Source organism: Bubalus bubalis, chromosome 6 (genome assembly GCF_019923935.1).
Source record: "Bubalus bubalis isolate 160015118507 breed Murrah chromosome 6, NDDB_SH_1, whole genome shotgun sequence".
NCBI lineage: Eukaryota > Metazoa > Chordata > Mammalia > Artiodactyla > Bovidae > Bubalus > Bubalus bubalis.
Genome location: NC_059162.1, coordinates 27,768,852 through 27,785,709, shown reverse-complemented (window position 1 = coordinate 27,785,709; position 16,858 = coordinate 27,768,852). Strand labels below are relative to the sequence as shown.

The 16,858-nt window shown below is 45.2% G+C and overlaps 1 protein-coding gene across 1 annotated transcript in view; it reads right to left on the bottom strand.

Moving 5' to 3' along the window:
• The window catches only part of CASQ2 (calsequestrin 2), a 73,000-nt gene that overhangs the window by 38,547 nt on the left and 17,595 nt on the right, over positions 1-16,858 (bottom strand). Inside the window, exons 2-4 of the mRNA XM_006058676.3 lie at positions 7,033-7,117; positions 3,952-4,052; positions 2,248-2,359 (exon numbers count right to left, since the gene is read on the bottom strand). Coding sequence (XP_006058738.1) covers positions 2,248-2,359; positions 3,952-4,052; positions 7,033-7,117 — 298 coding nt within the window. The remainder of the gene's footprint in view (positions 1-2,247; positions 2,360-3,951; positions 4,053-7,032; positions 7,118-16,858) is intronic.

The following is a 16,858-nucleotide window of genomic DNA, read 5'->3' as shown; positions in this document are numbered from 1 at the left end:
AACCCTGATATCAAAAGGTGTATTCTTAGAAGCAAGCACAAGATTTTCATTCAAAATCTATAAATATTTTACTTGGAAGTTTTATACAATGTAATATTTGATATCTTTCCTATTATTTTGTAATTATTATATTAAGGAAGTGAAAAAACACTTTTTTTTGTAAGCCCAAATAAATCTCTTCCAGTTTACCCCTACGTGCCATACAAGCGTGGTCACATTTCGTGTGTGCCTTGACCTGACACAGCTGTGCCGTCTTGAAAGTACGGCCCAGTGGGTCAGTGTACGAGCCTTGAAGTCAGCTGTCTGGGGCTGTCTGGGATGTAAATCTTGGCTCTACCATTATTGCTAGCTGTTTGATACTGGGTGAGTTCACTCAGCCTTTCTGTCCCTTTATATCCTCATCATTGAAATGCTGATAATAATGGTAGCTACCTTACAGGCTAGTTGCGAGAATGAAACTAAGGCGTCTGCAGAAAACTCCTGGCACAGGCCCCGGGATATGATATACGTCAGCTGAATGGAGCTATTATTGTTATTCATTCAGGGTTGGGGAAGGTAGACAGTGGAAGATGTGCTTCCCTCTCTCTCTCTCTTTGGCCACATTGTGCAGCCTGTGGGATCTTAGTTCCCTGGCCAGGGATCAAACCCAGGCCCTTGGCTGTGAAAGCATGGAGTTGTAACCAGTTGTAATCAGGGAAACTCTGAAAGATGTCCTTTTCATCTCAATCCTCCCTCCATCTATGCTGTCCTGAGCTTAATGGAGAAAGAAAGAGAAACAGGATGGGAATGGATAGAAACAATTGAGGGGCTCAGGGAAGGCAGAAAAGGATTAAGGGAAACAAAAGGAAGAGGAGAAAGTAGAGGGGGGTGGGAGGAGAACCCAGAGTAGCCAGCCTCTATATAGGAATGTGAAAACTGAAATAAAGTCACCTAAAGAACTGGGTTGAAAGTTCTCAGCTAGCCTCCTTCCCAGAAAAGCACCCTTAAGGAGGGTGAATCTCTATTCACCTTTTATGTAGCAAATTAGAAAAGTGTTGAGTCATAAGAGAGAGAAAATACGTGGGTTGTTGATGAGATGACTAAGGATGCCAATTGGCAGATGGAATACAGAGATGGCTTCACAAAACATTTCAAAACATTTTGGAGATTACAGGACTAGTCATAAGCAGCCCTTATTTGCACCCTCCCATGTACTAATGCTGCCCAATTCTCTTTCATAATTATGCCCACTCCTACTAGCACTGTCCCTCTCTCCACAGCTCAGACACAAGAAAAAGCCTAACTCATAGGACCCTGGGAGAAGGCAATGGCACCCCCACTCCACTACTCTTGCCTGGAAAATCCCATGGACGGAGGAGCCTGGTAGGTTTCAGTCCATGGGGTCACAAAGAGTCGGACACGACTGAGCGACTTCACTTTCACTTTTCACTTTCATGCACTGCAGAAGGAAATGGCAACCCACTCCAGTATTCTTGCCTGCAGAATCACAAGGACGGAGGAGCCTGGTGGGCTGCCGTCTGTGGGGTCACAGAGTTGGACACAACTGAAGTGACTTAGCAGCAACAGCATAGGACCCTTGCTGCCAAAGCACTTTAAAAAATGTCCTCAAGTAGTTGGCCTTCCTGATTCCTTCTCTTCCTGTCCCTTCCTGGTTCCCACTCGTTACCCCAGTCACCTCTCTGTAGGTTGTAGTGATGCCCCAGTATGTTCCTCTGCCCACCCAAAACCTGGCCACAAAGCTTTCAAAGGGAATATACCCAAGGGTGTGGCCATGCCGTTGCAGGCAGCCTTGGTGGTCATTGGGGGTTGACCAGCAATTTCCCACATTGTGCTGCAGCTGCCAAGCTGATCCCTACCCAGACTTTCCTCAAATGCTTTCCAAATGACTGAGATGCTCTCCAGCTGCTGACCACAGGAGCTGCCAATGTCAGGGAGACAGCCCTTTCTACACCATGTTGGGAGAGAATCCTGCAGGTTGATGGGCAGGTGGAGAAAGTGGAGGAAGCGCTTTTCTCTCATCTAACACTCACGACCCCCCTTCAAGGTCAGAGAACATGGCCCAACCTCAATATTCTTTCAACTCCCCCACCTGTTTTGCATAATTTCTGCTCATTTGTCCCATTGCACGGGGTGCAAGGAAGATTCTCCCTCTATGTGCTGATGGCTCATCTTCTTTCTGGATAATCTAACACACCTTGTTGGGAAAGGAGCCTTTAGACTGACAGGCTGGGGTGGACAGACACTTACGTTCTGATTCCTCACTCTTGAAAAAGCCGATGAGTTTGATGTGGTCCTCAATGCGCTCAAAGGCTTGGACTTCCAGTTTGCTATTGATGATCTCCACTGGGTCTTCAATGAGCTGGAATACCACACACACAACACAAAAGATGTTCAAATAAAAGAACTGTTCCTGCCCAATAGGAGAGTCAGGCGCATGTGTAGAGTGCTTTGGGGGGAGTTGTGAACTTAGTCTGAGTTCTTCAGGATCCATTTCGCTTTCTCCAGTGAGGTGAAATTTCTTCCTTTCTTACAGGAACTGACCTTAACGCATGGAGTAGGCCACCTGGTCTAGGAGCAACCTCATTTCTCTTGCCAGCTATTGATTCAGGAATGGCACATGACTCAGTTCTGGCCAATGAATCTCCAGAGTACATCAGCTTGAAGGCCTGGGGAAAGTTCCTCTCTCCTTTTAAGAGAGCAGTGGAGGCCAGATTCTTTTCCCCGTCTCATTGGATATGAATGAGGAAATGTGGTGTATCAGCTCCTGCTGCTGGACCTTTTTAAAAATTTATTTTTAATTGGAGGATAATTGTGTTACCACATTATGTTGCTTTCTGCCATACAACAACATGAATCAGCCATAAGTATACATATGTCCCCTCTGTCTTGAACCTCCCTCTCACCTCCCATCCCATCCCATCCCTCTAAGTTGTCAGAGAACTTGAGAACAGTCAGCTTGAGGACAAAGCCAACACAATTACCTGATTTACAGAAAGAAACGGAGCTAGAGCCCTGATTTGGTCAAGTCTAAAATCTGCCTCCCCTGGTCTTCCGTTTGTTAGTGATGCTGCTCATTATTTAAGGTACTTGCACCTAAAAGCCCCCTCCTAGCTGATGGAGCCGGAACAGGGCCACATGGGCAGTTGCTCTGTTGCCTCCCTCAGCCTTCTTTAGGGCTTGCCAGCGTGGGTCAGGGAGATGAGAGTCTATGAGCACTGGTTTATAGGAGGTAACCTTCGACTTTACTTCTGTCCCTCTCATAGAATTTTGGAGGCAGTTGGGAAAAGGCAGTAGGACACGGTGTTCTAGCTGGTAGATAAGGAATCACTAGTATGGATGGTCTTTATCGGCACAAGCACCTGAGTGCCAAAGAACTTGACTTCACAGCTGTTCATGAAAGTGTGAGTTTAGCTATGGAAAAAATATCTGCACAGTGTCTATTCCTCTATTGGCCTGAGCACGTGGATCCCAGGGTGTTGTCTGTCCATGGCTGAGAGGGAATGTGGTATTGGAGGGCTCCTCAGCCCTGCCTCTCTTTATCCTGAGAGTCACTCAGCAGGTTATTACTCCTCTCCCTCCTCCATCTTCCACTGACCATCCTCCTCTCTTCCTTACACCCCCCTTCAGAAGCCCTAGAACAAAGCCAAGGGGATTCTGGGGATGTTTGTGTATACTTGCTCAGAGAGTTAACATCCTACTACTACAACGTCCTAATTTGTGACCCTCTGGTCACTAATAAAACAGTTTCTGGAGTGATTTATGGGCCAGCTGCTGAGTAGACATAAATATTGTCGTGATGTAGGCATGCTTTAGTTTTTTTGTGAGGCTTGAGAAATCTTTCTTAGACCAGGTCAGGTTATCTACCTTTCCTGTTGTTACTTTCGGGTCTTACGTCCCCCTGTATTTGAACCCAAACAGCACCACGCAGGGCCACTGGGCACAGAAGCTTACGTCCAAGAGAAACTCCACCAAGACGTCAGCTGCAAACTCGCCATCAAACTCAATTGTGCGATCACCCTTAAGAACATACAGGCTTCCTTCTTCATCAAAACCTAAAAGAAACAAAGAGTTCCCAAAATAAAATCATCCTGATGAAAGAAGAGCCATCCTGTTGGCCAGGGTCTGGCTCAGGTTTCCTGGGTGACATGGGGTCAGGCTCAGTGGAACTAGCATTAACCCTAAGATTGGTTCCCTTGCAACCATACCTCAGAAGGGTTCCCAAAGTGGGAGCTCAAAATGAAATAGTCAGGAACCCACAATTCCACCTGGACTTTAGCTTCAAAGAAAAACCTCATCACCACTCTGCCACTGCTTTCATTTTCCAAAACCCACTGCTGACTCCATCCTTCTTATCAGAAAGTGTTCACACTCACTGCCCATCTGGCTCTGTAGCCTGGCATGAAGACCTTCCACAGCCTAGTGCCAGCCCTGTCCTCTACATTCTCCCGTGGGTGGACCTGTGCTCCCTTGAGAACTTCGCTTTTCATCCCTGTGCAACTCCTTGGCTTTTTGCCCAAGAGCTGAGGTGAAAGGGGACAGAAAGGACAAGCCATAGTGCATGATTCTCTGTACAGTTGTTCTCCTTGAGCCTGGAGCGACCTCCCACTACACCGACACCACTACCACTCATCTTGGTCATCTCCTGTGGGTCTTAGCTTATGACCCATTTTTCAAGAGAGAGCTTCTCCAGTCTCCCTTGCCATTATGGATCTGCTCTCAGCTCCGTGTACAGGTACTCACTCTAACAGCAATCCCTCTATAAGGGTAGGGCTGTGGTCCTCTTGGGACCCTAGCACCTTGCTTGGAGTCTGGACCCCTTGGCATCCCATTAAAGTTTGCAGTCAGAGCGAACACCTTGCTTTCCTATTGTAGCTGAATTCTGCACATCTTCTTTCCCCAGTCTGCTGATAATGCTGCAAGAGCAGGTTCTGCGTCTTCTTTCCTGCCTGCCTCACTCTTGGTTGTGTACTTTCACAAATGCTCGCCGGAGAGCTGCATTTCCCCCCAGGAATGCTAAATAGCTGAGGCTGGCACTTGCTCCAACTGCATGGCATCCTTAATTCCTTAGATTAATTGTTTTCAAACTCTCAATTAGCTGGAGGATGCTGTCTCCAGATGAACTCTTCTGCAGAATCTCTAGGGGAAGGGAGGCTGGCCCACTGCCCGCCATGTCCCAGGGCACTTCTGAAGAAGCCCTAGCATGCTGCGGAGCCCCACTTGTAAATCTAAAGGAGCAGTGTGCCAGGTATCCCGAGGCAGGCAGGGACTGATCACAGAGGATGCGTGGTGAACTTCAGCAGTGTCCTGCTGTTGGACTTCTCTCTGAGCCTGAAACCAGTGAGAGATTGTTGCATTAGTTCAGAGACCAAACTCTGGCAAATGGAAATGGGGATGGAGTTCAAGGAGCAGGTTTACAAGATACAACGGTCCTGTAAACTTCGGGGATTGAATAATCAGAAAGAACCTGCCCCATGTCATTTAAAAGTTCATTTAGACACTTAAAACCCCATCACATCACTGGGAGAATATCCATCAGTCCATTCTTATGAATGCTTGCCGAGCTTGTGCTCCCTAAATTTCTAGATTGCTAGAACACTAGTGTTTTCCTCTAGCTATGTTTACTAGAAATTCTCCCAAATTCTCATTAAAAGAGTGGGAAGAGAGAAGACTAGGAAATCAAGAGGCATTGGACTGAATTCATCAACTCGCTTTTGAGGAGGGAAAGAGATGAATATGCTTTGCACAAGGGGAAAAAGTTCTTAACTTGTCTCCAGGGAAGGAGACACTCCAGGCATTCTTAATAATGCATTATCACTTATAGTCATGAGTCTGCCTTGTAGCTAACCTAAATGTTGTCTCCTACAATTTAAATCTTTTTGGAAAAAAAACTGGTCTTGAAAATAAAATAGGAAGCAGTTGTTTGCAATTCTCTAAGATAATGAACTTTCATATATATCTGAAGGTGTTTACTGAACCACCGCTAATCTTTTTCTTTATTCTGTGATTACTACTCCCAATCCAATTAACCTTTCTTTAAAGGTCCTGTTTTATAACCTCCTGCTCTCTTTTACTAGCCATCCTTCACTGGTGATGCAGAAAAAGTGAAATGGTCAGTACAGGTGCGGGGGTTTTTGTAAACCAAGGAGTAACCTATATTCTCTCTCCCTGGGATTAGGGGCGTAAGAATCTTGAAGCGCACTTGTACTTGACCGTGACGTATTGACACAAGAGATTACAGCTTGCACTGTGCAGTCATTTAACCATACCTGCTCTAAATCCTCCCTCTCATCCTTGGTGACAGTGCCCAGCTGGGGTTTGGCCTTCAATATAGAAACAACTGGGGCCCTAGAGTCACGACTATTAATGATATCCTTTGCTGGCTGCTTCAGCTAAGAGGTCAGGAAAGAATAGGTGATGGAAGAGGGGATTTGATCTCCCTCAAAGAGATCACTGTGTCAGTGAGGTTAGCCCCCCTCCCCTTTTTTAAAATTAATGTATAGTTGCTGTACAGGGTTGTGTTAGTTTCAGATGTACAGCAAAGTGATTCAGTTATACATACATGTGTTTTTCAGATTCTTTTCCCATATAGGTTATTACAAAACATTGAGTATAGTTTCCTGTGCTATAAGTAGGTCCTTGTTTATTTTGTGTAGTGTATACATGTTACTCACAAATTCCTAATTTATGTTCCCCCATCCCCTGCCAAGAAGCTAACCTTTTAACCTTTTCTAAGAGCTGGAAATAAAGGTTTGAACCATTAGTGTCCATTTTCCCATGAAGAGACCCTCTTTCTTGTACTGATCCAAAGATATATTAAATGTCTAATGTGAAATCATTGAATTCAGTAAATTGTATTTACTTTTTGTGAAACTCTTCCCTAAGCTAAGACTAAGCTGTACAGGATCATTTTATATTTATTTAAAAACAAGTCTAGTTATCATGCAAGAAAAAAAAATGACTGTACCTTTTTTTCTTTTTGCAAGACACATTTGTTTCTTCATGATACATATATAAAAAAAAAATCACATTTACCCAATTTCTTGGCAAGCTTGGCTTCTTTCTTGGCATCCACCATCACAAAGCCTATATCTTTGTGTTCCAGGACCTGGGCCACAAGCTGAAGGGAAAGACAAGTAGGAGAGTAAGTGAGTCAAGGGCAGCAAGACTAGAAAATACCGTGGGACACTATTTTGATGTGTTGACAAGATTTCTCTCCATACTTCCTGTTACTCTGTGACCAATTCAAGAAGCAAAGTAGAGATTCTGTGTTTATACCCTTAGGAGAAGGATGATTCAGCAGAATTCCCAGAACCAAGGAGAGGCAAATGTGAGAACCAGAGCTCAGCTTTGGAAGACCACACCCATAGTTGCACACCCTTCTCTGCCCTCAGGGTAGATAAAATTTGAATTGGGAGGATGCAGTATCAGAAAGGAGACGAAGAGAACTCGCTACCAACAGATTCCTACTAAGGGGCCTGGAGCCCATCCCCAGCCACTGGGGTTTGGCGGGGTCACGAGAGATGCCAGATAGGCTGAGGGACCTTAGAATAAAGGAGACCAGTGTCCCCAGTACCCAAGATAGTCTATAAATCCCTCTACCCCATGGACTTGAGGAGTAGGATTGTCCATTGAGGGTATCTGGTAAAACGACCTGAGATGACCTCTGAAGTTCTCTTGCTTCCAGCTGAGAGGAAGCACTAGCAGAGTACCTGGGTGGACTCAGAGCCTCAAAGGTGAAGAGGGTGCAACAGTGTCAGGTGGACAGATGGCTGGACTGGGTGGACACCAGCCTACCTGCTGACACCAAGCACAAGACTGGCATCATGTTAAGCTCCCTGAAACTTAGATATGAGGAAGTAGTGCTCAGTCGCTCAGTCATATCTGACTCTTTGCAACTCTGTGGACTGACTGTAGCCTACCAGGCTCCTCTGTCCATAGGATTCTCCAGGCACGAATACTGGAGTGGGTTGCCATTTCCTCCTCCAGAGATAAGGAATTAGAGAGACCCTCAATTGACTGAGATCTAATTCCTGCCATCTGGCTGAATGGAGGCTTAGAATAGAGTGGGGGAGCTCCCAGAAAGATCATGAAATATTAATATTACATTTCTTTATTTAAAATTTTGAAAAAGATAATTGCAGATTAACATGCAGTTGTAAGAAATAGTACGGAGAGATCACTCATACATTTTACCCAGTTTGCCCCCAAAGTAACATCTTGCAAAACTAGAATACGGTATCAAAACGGGATATTGGTATTTATCCAGTAAAGATACAGAAGATTTCCAGAACAATGAGGATCCTTCATGTTGTCTTTTTATAGTCACATCCACTTGCTTCCACTGTCATCCCCTCCCTAACCTTGGCAACAGCTGATGGCATCACCAAGTCAATGGACATGAATTTGAGCAAACTCTGGGAGATCGTGAAGGATGGGGAAGCCTGGTGTGCTACAGTCCATAGGGTCACAAAGAGTCAGACATGACTTAGTGACTGAACAACAACATGTTCCCATTTTCTTTTCATTTCAAGAATATTATATAAGTTGAATCATATCATATGCAACCTTTGAGGTTTTTTTTAACTCATATTTCTCTGGAGATTCATCCAGATTCTTGGGTGTATTAATAGATCATTCTTTTGTATAACTGAGCAGTATTTCCATATTATGGAGGTACCACAGTTTCTTCAATTATTCATCCACTGGAGAACATCTGGGCTGTTTCAAGTTTGGGGCTATTATGAGTAAAGCCGCTGGAAACATTCATATACAGGTTTTTGTGTGAAGGTTAGTCTTAATGTCTTTAGGAAAAAATACTCAGGAGTGCAATTGCTGGGTTGTATCATAATTGCATGTTTAATTTTTAAAGAAACTGCTGTTTGAGTGGCTATACCACTTTACATTTGGGCTGCTGCTAAGTCACTTTAGTTGTGCCCGACTCTGTATGACCCCATAGATGGCAGCCCACCAGGCTCCCCTGTCCCTGGGATTCTCCAGGCAAGAACACTGGAGTGGGTTGCCATTTCCTTCTCCAATGCATGAAAGTGAAAGTGAAGTCGCTCAGTCATGTCCGACTCTTAGTGACCCCATGAACTGCAGCCTACCACACTCCTCCATCCATGGGGTTTTCCAGGCAAGAGTACTGGAGTGGGCTGCCATTGCCTTCTCCCAATAGCAATGTAGGGATGAGGAATCCAGTTCTTCTGCATCTTTGCCAACAGTTGGTGTTGTCACTTTTTAATTTTAGATGTGTAGTGATGTCTCATTATGGTTTTAATGCATTTCCCTAATGGCTAATGATGATGAATATGTTTTCATGTACTTGCCATCAGTATGCTCTCTTCTATGAAATACCTGTTCATGTCTTTTGTCTATTTTCCAAATAGATTATTCTTGATAGCTGAGTTTTGAGAGTTCTTTAAATATTAGTCCTCCGGAGAAGGAAATGACAACCCACTTCAGTGTCCTTGCCTGGAAAATTCCATGGACGAAGGAGCCTGGCAGGCTATAGTCCATGAGGTCGCAAAGAGTCGGACACAACTGAGTGACTTCACTCACTTTTGTTGGATGTGTGGTGTGCAAATATTTTCTTCCACCCTGAAGCTTATCTTTTCATCCTCCTAATAGGGTCTTTCTCACAATAAAAGTTCTTGATTTTAATGAAGTCATATTTATCAGTTTTCCCATTTATGGATTGCACTTTTGGTGTTAAGTCTAAGGACTGTTTGCCTAATCCTGTATCCTGAAATTTTTTTCCATTTTTTTCCTAACAATTTTATTATTTTCTTTTGTTGTTGTTTCCTGTGGCTTGAGGGATCTTAGTTCCCTAGCCAGGGATTGAACCTGGACCATGGCAGTAAAAGCACTGAGTCCTAACCACTAGACTGCCAGGGATCTCCCTAGTTTTGGAATTTTAATTTTACATGTAAGTCCATGATCTGTTTTGAGGGTTTTGTGTGTGTGTGTGTGTGTGTGTGTGTATGTGTGTGTATTTTTAACCAATGGTGTCCAGCTGTTCCAGCACCATTTGTTGAAAGGGCTATCTCCTGCTGTAACTTCTCTATTTGCCTGTTCATTCTTCCCTTCTTGACCTCCTATGTTCTCTGTTCTCTTTCTTCCTCTCTAGCTCCTAATCACTCTTTTCATCTAAGGCCAAGGATATTGGGCAGAAGCACAGAAAGCTGCTCTGCGGAGTCCCTCTGGTGACTGGAGGTGGAGGGGCAGGTAACAAATGACTCCTCCACCCCACAGACAGTTTTCTCTTCTTTCTTGAATTTTGGCTGAGGCTAGGGAAGGCTTAGGAAGAAAGATATCATCAGTGTTTATATTATGACTCATCTTGAGCGTCCCTGTAATGCTTAAAGAGGCCTGTCTTTCTGCAGAGTCACTTGGCTTTAATCTATTGCATTCAGTTTATTAGACAAGATCATTTTTGAGTTTTCTGGTGTTCAGTGCAAGCTACTTTGTCCTGTTTAATGCTATCAATATGTTAACTGAAATGCTCCCTTTCTATAATTAAAAATTAATGATGATGAGACCTGATGGCTTTGTGATATTAGACAGTTTCCCTATTCCTAAAGTGTGAGTCTCTAACAGTGGTTCTTAAACCTGGAACACTGGGTGAAATGGGGCTTCCTGGCCTTCACTCCAGAAAGTAGAGAATAGAGCTGGGGTGGAGCTCAGGAGAAAATATTTTCATAAACCACACCACCACACCCCATGATTCTGACGCAGCAGATCCTGTACCACATTCTGGAAAACACTGCTATAAATGGTTGTCAGTTCATCCAAAAGTGATGTGGTGTGGTGTTTTCCAACTGTGACCCATGGGCCATGCTCAGCCCTGTTGGTTGCTTCATCTTAAGTGTAGGAGAGAAATATTATTAATAGTAAGAGTTTTCAAGATGAACTCTGAGAATTACAGAGAATTTAATTCTGACCTCTCCTAGGCATATACCACCACATTTTATTGGTTTTTAAGTAGATGCCAAGGGTGCCTTGCCTAGGCTTATAAAGCATGACATCTCATTACCTTATTGATATTGATATATGACAATTGAAGATACATGAGTGGAAGGTGCTATCGCAGACAAAGTCAGTTCTGTTTTTTTATGGTTTTCTGTTTAAGCCACAGCCAGTTACTGTTCTAGGCACAGATGAAGAGACAGATGCTGGCAGCCACAGATGGGTCAGGAACCGTGCTAGCTAAGACCTGTCCACCTTCTCCTTGGCACCCTCTGCACAATCCGTGAGGGTTCCTGTCACTCTCGCCTCCTACCCTGATTAGGCCCAAAGTCTGCCCACTTGAGCTCTGTCATCGCCTCCATCAGCCCTAGCAAGCACCCTTCTTGGGCCTGAGCCAGGGCTGGCCAAGCTGGCAGCCACCCAAGAGAGAGCCATGAGACTGGGCTGGGGGAGAAAGTGCAGTGAAACACTGGGGCCTTCTGGGCTGACTCCTGACATGACCATTCTCCCCAGGATCAAGAGCCCCTGCTGAGCTGATGGGGCAGGCCAGACATTGTCCGCCCCTCCTACTCAGCTTAATCTCCACCATTGCTCTGCTCGTATATCTCCAGCTCATATTTTCCATTCTCCATTCTTCCGTAGCCCAGTCTCACTGAGCTCTCTCAGGTTGCTGCCAGCCTGGCCTTGGCTGCAAAGCCCAGCTCCAGACTCATCTTTGACTCCAGTCTCTTTTCTGTGAATTCCAGTAGCCCGTTATAGGGACACAGCACTCTGGCACTTATTTTGCAGTCATTAGAGTTCTATATTGTGCATCTTTCCTCCCTAAGGAAAAAAATGCTGATTCTGTGCTTCTTTTGTATCTCATAGAATTCCCTAGAGACACTCAGCATACTTTGGATGAATGGACTGGCCCAGGCACTTCATAAGTTTAAGAGACTTTTGAGCCAAAAGGAGAAGAGTAAATTACACCCTGTCACCAATTACAGGGATGCTTCCCTCATAGCTCAGCTGGTAAAGAATCTTCCTGTGATGAGGGAGACCCGGGTTTGATCCCTGGGTTAGGAAGATCCCCTGGAGAAGGGAAACGCTACCCACTCCAGTATTCTGGCCTGGAGAATTCCATGGACTGTATAGTCCATGGGGTCACAAAGAGTTGGACAGGACTGAGCAACTTTCACTTTCACGTCACTTCACTTCACAGTGATTAAAAGTTACAACCACCAGGAGGAGAAAAGATAAGAGTCAGTGTGTCTCCCAAATTTCCAGAAAACCAGAACACTGTTTTCAGATTAGACTCTAGTTTTCTCATGTTGACTTCTGGATCTGTCTGTTTTGTTGATTGGTTGGTTGGTTACTTCTCAGATGGTCTTGCCACCTGTCCATCCTAGAGAATGAAGTTGTCTCTTATCAGTTGATATGTGTAGCCACTGGGCATGAGTGCAGTTCCAGAAACATTGATTCGTTTGACCATTGCTGATTCTTTTGAGTACAGAAACAACTTTATATAAAAAGATCATATTAAATAATATGCATGTCAACAGCAAAATTGTAGATATGTATAGTATGTGTTTTTAAAATTTTGCATCATATAGGTATTTATTATACTATTGTTACCTCTGTAATGATGTGGTTGAAGTAGATCTCATCTTTAAATGAATAAATGACCCAGAGATAATATATCCGAGTGGTTAAGAGTGTACAGCTTGGCATCAGAGACCTAGATTCCTGACTTGGTCCTTGCTATGACTCAGCTGTAAAGTATGGGGAGTACCAATATCTGTTTCATAAGGCTGTTCTGAAGAAGAGTAAATGAGATGATGCATGTAAAGTTTTGACACAATTTTTGGCATCAGTAAGTGCTTAATAAATGTTATATTTTCTTCTTACTATGATGACAGCTTGAAAGGGTCAGCTGTGCCAATTAAGAAATACCAACACCTAATGTATGGTGATGGCAAGAAGATAATAATTATTAATTTAGGACCTACTATGATCAAGGTGCCATGTGAAACAAAAGTGCAAGACACATTCCATAGTCAAGGAGTTTGTGATGTCATTAGAGAGGAAGCTAATGAAAAATTAGCTGATAGGAATAACTGTAATATATAGCGGAGCTATATGTATCCTTGTTCTGTATTTTCCAAGTCTCCTATAAATATGTTATTGTACTTTCATAAGTTTAAAAAATAAAAATTAAAACAAAAAAAAATTAGCTGATAGATGTTGAAGAACTAAGACAGAAAATAAGGGCTCTGGAGCCAGAGCAAGAGAGTTCATGGGCAGGGAGTCAGTCATACAGAGCTTTGAAAGTGATGCGAAGGAGTGTGGATTTAATTTCCACACACTCAGGATGAAATCTCAAATCCCTAACATGACCACAAAGGCCCTCACAGTTTGGCCCAGCTGCCTCTCCAGCCTCATTTGGGGCCACTCTGCCTCTTACTGACACATCATTTTCAGTTCCTCAAAACAGCGAGTGCTTTCCTGGATCAGGAGTCTTTGCCCAGGATCACCTCGTTCGGCTGTGCACCCAAGTCCTAGGGCAAGGCACGGACTGCAGCTGCCTGTGGGGACACCTTGATCTATTCACACAAAGATGCTCAACATGCTCCTCTACTGTGCATGCTCTCTCCTCTTTCTGGAAGATCCTTCCCTCCACTCCTATTTCTCCTCGAAGTCTACACATTAATGTCAGTAGCTCAAAGGGCATTTGCTGACTCCCTGGTGCTCTTTCTGAACTGGGTGCTCTTTCTGCCTTTGTCCGTAGCACTTTGCCTTCACAGTCCTTTCCCAGTTTGTATCAATAAGTACACATTCACTGTATGATCGTTTGTCTGTCAACTATCTGCCTGTGAGCCTGTGAGCTCCATGTCCCTGCCTGTTTTTCTCTATGTACTATCTCCAGCACCCAGTATAGAACCTGAGAAGAGGAGAGTTAAAAACAAAACAAAATGAAACATTAGTTTATTAAATAAATAAATGGAAGAAAGAAGGGAGGCCAGCTAGACCTTGCGAGGGGAGGTGTGTCTGAATAGGCAGAGGAGAGCTGCACCGACATCTGAGGAAGAAAAAAATAGCACAAATGTTTTTGAAGGCTTGGAGGGGCAAATGCACAGGGTGAGTGAAAGGGAAGAGGCTTCTGTTCTCAGGTAGAGGGCTTCTCAGGGGAGCTGGAAGGAGTAGTGTGCTTAAGGCATGCTAGAGAAAGAGTGTGAAGGACTTTGAACATTAGGACCGGCAGTTCTGATGTGGAAGATGCTTGAGTGGAAGAACAGTATGGTTAATTTGAGTTTGGGGAGGGTTGATCTGAGGGCATAGACCAGACAGATAGGAAAGTGGAAGGGAAGGCGGCCAGTCGGGAGGCTGCTGCTAGAGTCTCAGTGGGAGATGTCAGGTCTCCAGCGAAGGCAGCAGATGAAGCAGCCTGTGAAATGAAGTTAGAAGCTGAGAATCAGTCAGACTGGTAACCATTGTATGGTTTTGGAGAATTGGGGAAGGTAGGGGGAACCAAGGAGTGGAGGAGGCAAGATGATTCCAAGGTCTCCAGCCAGGGAACAGAGTGGAAGACAAACAGAGACGTCAGGAGGGCACACCAGAACCACGAACGAGCTTCTCAGCTTGGATTTAGATGCAATGAGTTCATGGCTGTGGAAATCCAGGCAGCAGTTGGAGGTGCCAACCTGGAGTGTGGGGGAGAGGTTTCGAAGGACCTCTGCAAGTGAGCGGTGACGGTATAAGGAGAGTGTACGAGAAAACCACAGGGTCGAGGACTGGCCGCCTTGTAGCGGGTGAGAAAAGGAGGCTGCCTGGAGGCAGAGAGATGTGTGGGAGAAGCAGGAGGACAAGGGATGCAGTGCCAGGATTCCATAGTCACAGAAGCTCGAGAACAAGCAGGTGGTCAGATCAAGTGTTGCAGAGAGTCCCCGGAGATGGGACCACCATTGAGGTCTCTCCTTTCAGGATGACCTTTAGAGTGGAGCTGGGCCGGAAGCCAAAGCACTGAGAGCGAGGCCGAGGAGTGGGTGGCAGGGTCACAGTAGAGCAGGTGTAGATCACTTGCTCAAGAAGTTTTCTATGAAAGGAAGGGAAACTAACACAGCAGCCCCCAGGGACATGCTCCCTTTGGCCTCAGAGGACAGGCACGTGAGGTGCCCTGCCTGTCTATGTGTGTCCCTCCAAATCCAGTCCCTTTGTAGGACATCTCAGCCCTGATCCAGGAACCAACAGGGAGAAAGTTCTGTTTCTCAAGAATTGTCCTCCTGGAGGAGAAAGACTAATTTGCTTCATTGTCAGAAGAAGGTGGGGTAGCAGGAACAAGGGGCTGCTTGCCTACTGAAGGGAGCTGAAGGGGCTCACTTTCTGCATGGTCAAGAATCTGAAAAAAAAATCAAGGTCTGAGAAGTATGGGGGGATATGTCACAGATCTTCGCTCCAAGTGAGTGTCCCTCAGGCCAGCCATTAAAAATACCCTGGCGGCAACCCTGCTCTCTCCATGGAAGCCAAGAGCCAAGTGGCTCTTCTCACCCACCATCCCTGATACCATCTGGCCACATGTCAAGCAACTCCACTACTGTGCGCGTCCTCCCCTGAAACCGGAGAGCTGACGTTTATCTCCAGTAAGCTCCTGTCACTTTCCACCACCCTCGGATGAGGCCTGGGCTATGTATAGCTGGGGGCTTGGCACATAATGTGTCCAAGCAGGAGGCAGGTGAGAGAGGGGGACCACTATTTTATGAGCTGAACACTGGGGCCTTTTGGGGCTGGACCTGGTGGCTTCTAAAAGAGCCTTGAGGGAAAGTGGGGAGGGGCATTGTTGATTATTTTTATTGGCACTTTTGAACTATCACCTTGGTCAGAGCCAAGGAAAAGACCCAAAGGTCACTGCTGTGTGTTCATTCCACTCTACCACATTGAGAAGCAGTATTTAACAATAAAAATAACATCTATCGAGTGTTCACTGTACACCAGATACTGCTCCAACACCTCACATGAGTGATCTCATTGAATCTTCACAAAACTCACATGAAGTATAAGTTCAAGATGATGAAACAGAGGCACAGAGAGGCTAACCAACTTGCCCAGAGCTGCACAGCACTCAAGTGATCTGGGATTCCAGCCATGACACTCTGGCTCCAGGGCCCAAACTTGCATCGATTACATCCTGCTCCCTTCACGTGGGCCTCAGAGGGACCTGGGCCCCGATCCTGGCTCCACTGCTTATCAGCTGTGAGACTCTGGGCAGGTCACAACTTCTCTGATCTCAATTTTCTACTCTGAAAAGATGAGATCTAATTCTTGCAGGAGTACTATGTATTCAAGTGCTTATGAATGTTTGTTCCCTAGAAATTCACTGCAGGGCAACCCCATTACACTAAGCTAGTGGTTCTTGAACCTGAGCCTGCATCAGCATTACCTGGAGGGAAGCCTTGTAAGAACACAGATTGCTGGGTCCACCCCGGAATTCCCAACTCAGGAGGCCTGGGAGGGGCCCCTGAATTTACATGTCTGAAGGGTCCAGGAGACACCCATGCTGCTGGCCCCAAGCTCACACACTGAGAACCACTGCTCTACAACAGTCTCTAACATACAAGCACCATCTCCCTGTGTAGCATTTGTGACATCCAAAATGGCTGATTAAGGGAGGCTATTCCTGAGCCAGGTTTCTGTTTTTTTTCATACTAAAAATATTATTGCCGTGGGATTTTTTTTTTGAAATGGATTTGACTGACCTAGGGACCAGGCCATGCACTTTTCCAATTTTTCTCAGCAGAGTTCTGTTCTCAAGAGCCTGCGAAAAAGCAGTCTGGCAGCTCAAATGCCCACACTCTCTGGTAGCCCCCTCCCTTGGACAAGTCCCACTGAGTATGCATCATGTTCCTGCAGCCGGGGAGAC